We start from the raw sequence: 11,413 nt of genomic DNA on the forward strand, positions 1-11,413 counted from the left end.
TCAGTCCAGAGTGTCGTTACAGTTACAGTGCATAGTCAAATTTATCTTACAATTTTTCATTTTATGTATTGCAGATTTAATTCCTGATGAGGACACACGTACGTGTCGAAAACGTTTGAGTTTATTTTATTTATTTAATTATGTTATATTTTGTGTGAAATAAAGTATGCTAAACCCGCTAACGTTACTATGTTTTATTTCTCTTTTTTTAAATTGTTGAAAAAAAGTAGCGTACTGTTGTGAACTGCAGTGCGTAATTTCATTTTAGCAATTTCGTTCAGTTGAAGAACATTGCAAATTAATTATTTTACTAGACAGCGCAAAAGACTTGAAAAAAAAAACCTTTGCGATTTCAAAACAAACAATGAGTGTGAGCCATGTTTTTCTACCATACCACTATTTTCGTAGGCCACGTTCCATACTCAAAACTACACAGCTAAAAATAGCATGCTTGAATCAAAAAGGTCAATGGTCAAAGTTCGCGTTGTGACGTCAGAGATCGGTGATATGAAAAGAAGTCCGATTGCCTGCTTTGATCGTGCATGCTCTCCCAGTCAGCAAAGCTGGTCTTATTTACATTGATTCAACGTCTGCAGATGATAAATCAATGTAAAAAGTTTTGCTGGCTGGAACATACAGCATAGTGTTATGTAACACAAAACTAGTAAACTCTTTAAAGTTTAACCAGAATTGTAAACAGTTGTAGGAAGTATCAGTTGTAATGTGCGTTGCAGCCTAGTCAGCACAGACATCTTAACAATTACACCCATTCACGATAAACCTTTTTTAACAAATTGTTTAAACGAGTCAATTGTATAATCATATCAAAACGTCTGGCAATTGGCAAATAGGTGATACGATTAACCGATTTCGTCTGTACTGACATTCCTGTAACTATACTGACTAAGTGACTATAGCCTCTGCCTTAAGTTTATCTTGGGCCTTTGTGAAGTAGAAAAAATATGTCATAAATAATTTGCATATATTATTTTGTTTTGTTAATTTTATAGTATCTTGCAGGACCAAACTAAAGCTTATGATGCAGACAGATATTTCATTCTCTTTACAATGTGTTGGATTGGTTACTACAATGTATTTTGTTTTGAAAATTACTTACCAAATATTCCACTATTTGAGGGTGTATGCCTTTCCAACTTACCCTGATTTTTCCAAATATGGAAAGTGGTCTGGTGAGCAAATATCTTCGACTTTAGCTAAACATGTGTAAATTTTAAAAATAGCTGTCTGTTATCAGTTTTTTAGTTCATGATTGGCTTAAAAAAAATTTCCTCAAAATTATCTAATTTTGTAGTTAAACTCAATCATTTTTGTACTTTAGGGATTTGTTATTTTTCAAGTTTAATTTTAATTGTAAATAATAAAAACAGAACTTGCATAAAACATATAATATTAAAAAAAAGTTGCATCAATTAAGTTTTTGCATAAATTTGTGCTATCTAAGTTTGCATCAGTTGTGCGGTAATTAGTATGGGGATTTCCTTTACCACGATTTTTTTTCATAAAAACAAAATTGTGTCTTATCAAGACACCTATATGAAATAGACACAACAGGATACTTTTAGTGATCTTTTAAGCTGAAAATTCAGTCGAGATTAAATGATCAGTCATTGAAATTCAGTTCCAGTTGTAGTTTTAATTTTGACATCATGCTGTAGCAATTGTCAGTCAATCACTGGGCTTGCTTCGTTTTTAGGCTTTATTTAATTTTGGGCTTTTTTCACAATGTTTTTGGAGTCGGTTAAAAATATATGACTCTGACTCCTCAGTTCATAACTGGCCAACTCCGGACACATCAAAATCTTTCTGACTCTAACTCCACTGCCTTGACAGATCTGTGGAATCAGGCAAAAATATACCACTCTGACTCTTCAGTTTATATCATAACTGAAAGACTCCGAACACATTAAAATACCTCCGACTCCACTGGTTTTTTGTGTAACGACATGCTATTGTGCCATATACTATGTTTTAATACTGCCATATATAATATGTTTTTATACTCGTGTACTCATTGCTTTGTAGTCATAACTGGATCAACTGATGGGATTGGCAAAGCATTAGCATTGAAAGTGAGTTAATTTTTTATGTCATTGTGGTATTTTGTTAATATAATAAAGGCATTAAGATTAACAGTGGAACTTTCAAGCTGTAATTGGTATCAGAATCAAAAATTGTCTGCACTAAACTTTGCAGCCACTCAAAAATATATCAAAGCATATCATACTATTGGTCAATTTTTGAGCACCACAGTATAATCCAATGCTTACATTTTTGTTCTGACTTAAACTCTACTGTATTTGGTCACTAGAATCTTTTAATTTCACAATGTTCTAATTTGTGCATCTAGCATCTTCTTGTAATTCATGGCCTCCAACATCCTCGCTATGCAATGCTTACATCATTGAAGGAGGATTGTAACATGGTTTTTCAGCAACAACACTTCATACAATTTTCTTAAATTCAGCTTGCTTCTCGAGGGCAGAACATTATTCTTCTTGCTAGGAATGAAACAAAGTTGCAAATGGTGGCTAAAGAAATATGTAAGTTTTATTTTTTGTGTTGCAATTAATTGTGAAATTTTGTGTAGGTACAGCAAGTAAATATGCATTGGAACTTACAAGTGGTGTTAGCTTGATGATTGGTCATGCATCCAGCATAGTATGGTTAGAGTTACCGTACATTAATTACAATTGAAACTATGTTTGCCAACATCAAGACTACAACTTTTGAAGAAGCGTTTTAGCTTTTTTATAGACAAGCATTCTTTAGTTACAGTAGTTTTGCCTGCGGTTGCTGTGTCAGACAAACCAAAGCTTTTAAGATGGTATTTGCAAATCATGTTATGTACCATATGAAAAATAGTTCATAGCACAAAACCAAAAAAATTTTGGAATGTGCTGCATTATATACTACTTTTGGCCCAGTTTCTTACCATGGTATTAATACTAAAACTTGAATGAGGCTGTTCACCAGGCATGTATTTAAATAACATAGTCTACGTTCTACTGGTGACCTTTCCTTTCACTTGACCTTTAAGTGTCTACATCACCAATATAGGGGTCTGCTACTATTCGATGAGTCCGATTCGGTGAGAGCCCTATTCGGTGATTTTTTTGAATTTTTTTTTGAAAATTATTGGGTACCGTAGCCTAATTAAAACCCCAAACCCCCCAAAAAACCCAAAAACCCCATAACCCCCAAAAACCCAAACCCCCAAAAACCCCAAACCCCAAAAACCCCAACCCCCAAAAACCCAAACCCCCAAAAACCCCAAACCCCCAAAAACCCCAAACCCCCAAAAACCCAAACCCCCAAAAACCCAAACCCCCAAAAACCCCAACCCCCCAAAAACCCCAACCCCCCAAAAACCCAAACCCCCAAAAACCCTAACCCCTATCCCCTATAACGGCAATGATAATTAGGCTACGGCGCGCAATAATTAAAAAAAAAACTCACCGAATAGGGCTCTCACCGAAAAAGGCTCTCACCAAATAGGGAACTCACCGAATCGGGCCATTCCGCCAATATAGCCACCCCATATTGATAACAAAGCTGCTAAGATGTGGACTACATAATAAGACACAAGTCCATATATGTTTGTCATAATGTGCTTACAGCTTCTCTTCATGGTGTGGAGGTGAAATATTTGAAAATTGACTTCAGTGGCGATGAAACAATATATCAAAAGGCTGAAGAGTTTCTCAAGGATTTTGACATTGGAGTTTTAGTAAACAATGTTGGGATTTCAACACCACCCTTCAGATTTTTGCAAATTCCAAATCTCACTGATAATTTGCAAAATATTGTCAAAGTAAACATGGTTTCCGTGTTCAAGGTAACTGCCTGTTCAGCTACTGAATATATTTTTTTTTGGTTAATTCAATGTATGTCGATTTTTTTTATCAATCTTAAAAAGAATGCTTCACAATACTGCTGAGTAAATGTTGATGGCACTTGGTCTGGTGATTTTTTTATTTTTTTGTTTTAATTACGGTATCTTATAACGGAATGGCCCGTTTCGGCAAGTCCAATTCGGCTAGTTCGATTCGGCGAGTGCCCTATTCGGCGAGAGCCCTTTTCGGCGAGTTCCCTATTCGGCAATTTTTTGATTTTTTTTTTTAAATTGTCGGGTACCGTAGCCTAATTATCATTGCCGTTTTAAGGTTGGGGGTTAGGGTCTTATTTCAACGTATAGCGACGTTAAAACGATGTAAAAGCGGCAATGATAATTAGGCTACAGTACCGGATATTTAAAAAAAAAATTCAAAAAATCGCCGAAAAGAGCTCTCGCCGAATAGTGCGCTCGCCGAATCGGACTCGCCGAATAGTAGCAGACCCATCTTATAAACGTTTGCTCACACAAACGTGTTGAGTTGAACAAGCTCAACAATTTCTTTGCAAATAATTGCGTTTTTTTTTCTATTCTGTTGCAATGGTGGTTCTAACTTATTTCTTGCCAGTTTTTCTCGTGTCTGTGAGAAAGTAAATGAAAGTCCAAGTTAATTTGGTATAATTTATATGTATCTACCGACTACCGGCCAAAAATAACACATTGTGCAAAAATAGGCATGAACCACTTAGAAACTTATTACTTTCTGTAATTGGCATTGCTAGCTAGACTTTGGACATCCCATGCACTAATGTTTTTGAAATGTTATTTTTACGTATTTTACTGTTACTTATATCTTTTGTTAACTAAATCATTGTCCTTTGAAAAATACATAAACCTAACAATCAGGTCTACTAGAGAACAAATGATTTCAGTAGACAGACAAAAATTTAAATTTTTGTCAAACTGTATGTTTTTTTGTTTCATCAGATGCATCAGATTGTGCTGGGTGGAATGATAGAACGCAAACGAGGATTAGTTATCAACATGTCATCATGTGCGGCAGAAAGACCTCTAATGCCAGTGTACGGTGCAACCAAAGTATTTGTGGATTACTTCTCACAAGCCCTCAGCTATGAATATGAAGACAAAGGAATAACTATACAAGTAAGACATTTGAATATTGTCGTTTTTTTCGAACTAGAGATTTTTAGTACGGTACGTTCTTTAATTTTTCCGCTTCGAACGAACACATTTGTAAGTGGAATTTACTGCTACAGTATACACAAACTGTATACAGTGCAAGTATAGTAGTGAGTACATGTATTGCCGGTGTGTTTTGAACATGGCAACTGTGTGCAAGCGTCAGATTTGTCTGGACCTGATCTGCTACGCTTAATAGCAGAAGTTGATAGTTCGATTTTAGTTGATAAGTATAATTTCGTGCTACTGTTAGTTTGTTACCATACAGTTACTGAACTATTTGACACTTGTGCTGGGAATCCGAACAACATCCGGTAACGCTGGTAAAAGGAAAAGTTTTTTTTTTAATGAAACCTGGTGTTTGATAAGGATTTGAGATTCAGTGATCACACTTTGGCTGTTTGGTTTCTCACATCTAGCATTTCAAGGACGAGGAATTCGAAATCGAAATTACATCAGCTTAGAGTCGTTACCGTTGGTTCGCATATTGGCGACCTACGGATATAAGTCACTAATGGTGAGCCCAAGTACGTCACTCCTCAAGGGCATGTGGCTGTGCCTTTGATAAAACACTAGTTAAGAGCATGCCTGAAGGTTGACACGGCGATTGGCTTCCTTACCTTCTCGTCCATTTAATTTAAATCTTCAACCATCAAGGTTAAACCTAGATACAAACAATTAAAGGTGATGAATTACTGTATTTGTAACTGCAATGTGACACTTTCCACAACCACACTTGGGAGATTTAATTTTCCTCACTTAATTTTAACTTTGTCTTTTCTATTTTGATTGCAACACAAGAGTTGCAAACAGTGCTGTGTGAAGACACCAATGACTGAAGACTTTGCTGACGATGACCCAACGAAAATCGATGTTGATTACTTTGCTGCTTCTCTATTAGCCACTGTCGACAAAGAACGGGTTACACATGGGTCTTTAAAACATTCATTGGCGGTAAGGGGTTTTCTCTGCAAATGTTTTTTTTGCGAACAGTATATAATATAGACGTGCTGTGTATAAATGTAGTATAGCATCAAAATGTAGAGCACCGCACATTTTAATAAGAAATGCATATTTCATTTTGTTTTTTTTAGTGCAAGTACAAATACTTAAGTCGAGAAACGTCTTGCTGCGAAAACGACCAGCGCCGCCATCGATCTTTAAAGATTATTTAATAACTTTATGACAAAACAAAATGATTGCACTTAACAGATTGCATTGTTTCGTGCTCCAGTCCTGTAGAAACTTAATGAGTTACGTAATGGTTGTATGTTTAAAATATACTGGATGATTTGTTTGCCATAATCTTTATCCTTGAACTGAGAAAGTCTCTTTTTTGCAGCTTAATCCTGGTAACTTTACATCTTTGTAGAGGTTTTGAACTAGTAACGTTAACTCGACAGCCAAGGTTAATACTCTGAAGTCGTTTTTTTACTTACCCATTTCCTGGGTATTTTTGAATGGAGAATTATTTTTAAGTACGCTGCTATACCGTAATGAACTCACGCTGTGGTTGTTTGATCTGGCCATTTGCTTGTTGAAAAAGCCAGCTATCAATAATTGAGCTATCGAGGTGGCCAAACTGACTTCATAAACTACGTTTCAGACTCTAAAGGTTTATATTAATTGCATTAAAATTGCATAAAAATATTTATAATTATAAGCTATTTTAATTATTATTATAATATTAACTGTAAAGCTTGAAGATACTTTACTACAATTACAAATATTTTTATTCAACTGAAGGCATAACAAGCAAAAATCGCAACATAAGTAAAAATATGATCGGCTTTGTGAGGTCACCGATAGAAGAACCATCGAGGTGGACTGACTGATTTGACGTATAAGTTTGTTTTAGAATTTCAATAATAATAATTAGCCTCAATTTTTTCATTCAATTAAAAGCATGACTGGTCATTCAGGCTGTGTTGATTCGCGTGCTTCCAGTGAAATTGTTGCGGAGATTGATACGAAGGTCGGGCCCCACGTTAAAGAAGCAGCAATAGCGGAAATGAAGACTAAAAACAATTGGATAAATATTTATGTCAACAAGCATGGCGTTAACTATTAAAGTAGTCCTAAAGCGTTTGTATTACGTCGTTGTACAGCTTGTACGTAATAACGTACAACGACGTAACACATTTTTGTAATTGTATGTAAATTGTGACGTAATTGTAAGATATTTTTTTTTGTACTGGTCATTCAGGTTGTGATGATGCAAGTTCTTTCAGTGAAATTATTGCTGAAATTGACGCCAAGGTTGTTGTATAACTTATACGTTATTTATTACGTGCAAGTTGTATTACAATTTTTTTAAATCTTGTTGCAATCAAAAAACTAATGTGTATTTCTGTTTGAGTTGCTTTGGTTATTTTCCAGTTGCACTTTGCAATATGATGCTAACGTTACCAAAATCTATGCGTGAATTTTTTACGCCGAAACCGATTGTAAAAATTAGCTAACCGTTGTCTATCCAATTTGACCCATCAGGCGTGGCATAACTATTGTTTTTGTCACCTTAAGTCACCTACGCCCTTTGCTCTATGTTCTAATGTTGTGTATAAATTCAGTTGTTTGCGTGATGCAAGCCTGACATACATCGGTATGTCAACAAGACATTTATCCACTAGAGCTGGGGAACACTTGAATTTGAATTCCATACAGAAAAGTGCCATTAAAGACCACATTTTCTCGTGTACACTGTACAGTATGCAAAAACAACGTTTCTATAAAACAATTTGAGATTATGTGCAGAGGCAGGTCTGATTATCAAACTAAAATCTTAGAAGCCTTGTACATAAAACGTAACAATCCACCTTTGAACAGACAGTTGTTCGCTTGCGGCTCATCTTTCTTGCTCTCTGTATTTTAAAATTAGTTTTTTCGCACCTTGCCTTTCTCCCACATCATGTGATCTGTTCAACACCTTTTGATGCAGTTACCTTTGATTCTCGCAGAGCCTATATCGTTGAGTTTGAGTTAGTCAGAAGTACTGTGCAGTTTTTGTTTTTTTCCTGTTTATAGTTATAATAACCATTGTATTTTATTCAGATGTAGTAAAAATTGTATATATGTTATTCCTGAAGAGGACATCGTGTGATGTCGAAAACGTTCGATATTTAATTGTTGCGTAGTTTTGTGTTTTTTGTAAATATATAATAATATGTTAAACTTGATAACGTTGCTCGGCTTCGTATGCCTATGGTTCAACAAGACAAACTCTCTACCGAAGCTGTAATGTTTTTGTATAGATGAAGACATTAAAGTTAAGAGTCCTTAACAGAATGCAATGCCTCGTTCGACTTTGGAACTTTTAAATGCTGATATCGGACTAAATCGGTATTTTAAATTGTATAGTTGCATTGTAATTTAAAGCTTTGGTAGAGAGTTTGCTTTGTTGAACCATAGAGAAATAAAACAAAGTAACTTTAGTGGGTTTAACATGATGTATTGCATGTTATATTTGTGTATGTAATACATCATGTTAAACCCGCTAAAGTTACTTTGTTTTATTTCTCCATTGTAATTTATGTGCAGAATTGTGTTTTTGCTAATGGTTTTATCAAGCGGTTTTATTATTCTTCTCTTCTTCTCTCGTTTGACTTGTAGTAGCTTAGATTGGCAATGCCTCCTCGTGCAGCCATGATACGGTAGTTGGGTCCAGTTGTCGAATACCAATGATTCCACTTGGGGGCCGTAAGATGGAACATTCGTGGATTATGTGTTGCATTGTTTGTTCTACCGCTCCGCAGACACATATCGGCGTATTATGTAACCCCCACCTAAATAGATTAGCTCCAGTGCAGCCAACGTCACTTCTGATCCTGTTCAATGTGACCCATGCCTTTGTTGAGAGGTCTGCTCCAGGAGGGATGGAGAGTGCTGGTGTAACTGAAAACTGGGGAGAGATATGTGGCAGCTCGTTCCATTCCTGGGCCCATGTCTCCATGCAGCTGAAGTTCTTATCCACAAGCTGTGTAGCATATCGATAGAATGGGCGCCTTGATGATAGGCGTTGAGGTCTGACTAGTCCATTTCTAAAGGTAGAAATAAGCTAACCTAAGGGGTCATGTGTCTTCCCCTTTAATTGTTAGCCTACAATTGTTAATTTTCTTTGCAAAGTATCTTATAACCACACACCTGTATATTATTGCATCATGTATACATAAGTTATTGTAATATTATTTATCCGTTATTTTGCCGTAAGGAGGGAAGTGTGTAACTTTTGTAGGTAGCCAAAATCATACCCTAGACAGACAGAAAGCCTAAATTATCGGTTTTATTATTAAAGTGCCTTCACATGATTGAGTGTCTGTTCTTACGTGTGTTGGAGGTTTCATGGTGATGATGTGTGCGTTGATTAGATTGTGTGCTTTAGGTCTTGCACCAATGACAGTGTGTAAGTTATTCTTCATCACTGCTATTTGTGACTTCGTTTAATATCATAGCCAGGGCCTCCGAGAGAAGTCAGCACTGGTCGGGGAAACAATGCGAAAAATGGGGCCCAAAATATTTTTTTAGCAAACATGCTACTAATTTGTATCTTGCGTTGCATGTTCGTGTTAAGCTGAAGTTAGCCTACTTTCCTCAGCATGAAAAGAACTTCGTTCAATGTGAAAATCAACAAAAATCACTAGATTACACTTGCAGCAAAAATGCTATTGTGGCTAACTATTTTGTCTAGAAAGCTTTGTAAACACACCTAATACTGGCAACGAAAATAGTTCAACCAAGCATTTAATTCAGGGGCGTCCAACAAGCGAGCCGGATGTGATGATACTGAAGTGCTCGCGGGCCAACAGCCTCTGACAAAGTTGCTTTGAGTAAAGAAAGATGCATAGGCCTACATAACAATATTGTATTATGCAGCCTAATGTCATTTTCATGTAACAAAGCAATCGCCTGTCCAGATTTAGTTATATTGTTGTAAATATACATATCACAGGATATGATGTTAGGATCTGCTGCTATATTTATCAGGACTTAAAACATCCAGAAAACTTTATAACATAGGCTGCAGCTATGCTAATGCAAAGGATGAAACTGACCAGGCGCGTAGCCAGCTCAAAACTTCGGGAGGGGGCAAATAAGTATTTTTGCGAATATGTCGTATGTTGGTCTGTGAACAAGGACATTAACTTCGCAGAATGCACAAGACACCTGTTGGTTGTGTAACCGAATAATGATAGCACTGCAAGGCACTCGAAAGGGTGGCGGTTCGACATTTAGTTGTTGTTGTTTCATATGACACTATACGTTCAAGCAGTTTTCATTTAGTCAATCCATGAGGACGTTGTTGCATTGGCGGGCTATGAGGTGTCCTCCTTGAAGCTGGGTTTTGGGCAGTTTAGTTGAGTTGTCATCCCCAATCCAGCAACAAGTCACCGAAGGCGGAGCACGTACAGGGGTGTGGGAGAGCTCCCAAAAATAAATTGAAAAATATAAAATTGCGCATTATGAGACTACTTTCAGCCAAAATCAACAGTAAATTTTGTCAAAAGATGCTGTAACAAAGTGTAATTTTTTTTATTTAAAATTTTTCGGGGGTTATCTACTACGCACTTCATTTAAGAATTTTTTTATTATTGAGTTGGTACATTTTTGTTTTAGTAGTAAAAATGGGCCCCCCTCAAAAGTGAAAAAACAAAAAAAACACTAGTTTTTCCTTTACAATGTTTTGCTAGGGGAGAAATTTGCTCGACTTCCCCCCCCTCTCGGAGCCCCTGAGCATAGCTTTTTATCAATTGCTTGATTTAAGCTTCAGATTAGGCTACGGTACTTCTATTCACCAACGACATCAACTGATGTGATCATCATCATTAATTACTTCCTGCTGTTAAATGCAATGGGAAGAAATTTTAGCTTAGGCTACCATGATGCTCCTTAAATCACTTAACGCACTGAGCTACCGCCTATCAGACTTTTCTCACATTGAGACTTTGTCTACTAGTTGGTTTAAAACTTTTTTGCTGGCATTTTCCTTGAAATCTCCCCCCGGTAAACTAACCTATAGCCTACTTACTGGATCCTCCCAAAGGCTATCTGTATTTTATTGCGAATTAGGGTTATTTCTATAGTCCAACCCGAAAGCTTTGGTTGGCTTTGAATCTTTATTCTCGAACTGACAAAACCTTTGTTGGGTTATTCCTGGTAGTTTCGCATAGTTTTCGAGCGAAGAAACTGCAAGATCTAGCGGCGCTGGTTCGAGTCTCGCGGTGTGCGCTTGAGCAACGCAATTCAAAGACAGCTCCGATCAGCTATCGGCTACTTGTGGTTGAAATAATTCAGACAACAAAACTTCAACAAACGGAAATTTCACTTTGTCAAACTTAGTGACTGGGTCTGCGTCAGTGGTTCAAT

At 36.5% G+C, this 11,413-nt stretch overlaps 1 protein-coding gene across 1 annotated transcript; it reads left to right on the plus strand.

Moving 5' to 3' along the window:
* Nucleotides 1–1,018: 1,018 nt before the first annotated feature.
* On the plus strand, nt 1,019–8,379 carry LOC145765160 (very-long-chain 3-oxoacyl-CoA reductase-like). Its single transcript, XM_082576936.1, has 7 exons — nt 1,019–1,190; nt 2,044–2,090; nt 2,486–2,561; nt 3,639–3,856; nt 4,841–5,017; nt 5,855–6,007; nt 6,976–8,379. The coding sequence occupies exons 1-7, from the start codon at nt 1,037–1,039 to the stop codon at nt 7,057–7,059; spliced, it is 909 nt and encodes a 302-aa protein (XP_082433062.1). The 5' UTR covers nt 1,019–1,036; the 3' UTR covers nt 7,060–8,379.
* The last annotated feature ends 3,034 nt before the right edge of the window (nt 8,380–11,413 follow it).

The sequence above is a fragment of the Aplidium turbinatum genome, chromosome 2 (assembly GCF_918807975.1).
Source record: "Aplidium turbinatum chromosome 2, kaAplTurb1.1, whole genome shotgun sequence".
Classification (NCBI taxonomy): domain Eukaryota; kingdom Metazoa; phylum Chordata; class Ascidiacea; order Aplousobranchia; family Polyclinidae; genus Aplidium; species Aplidium turbinatum.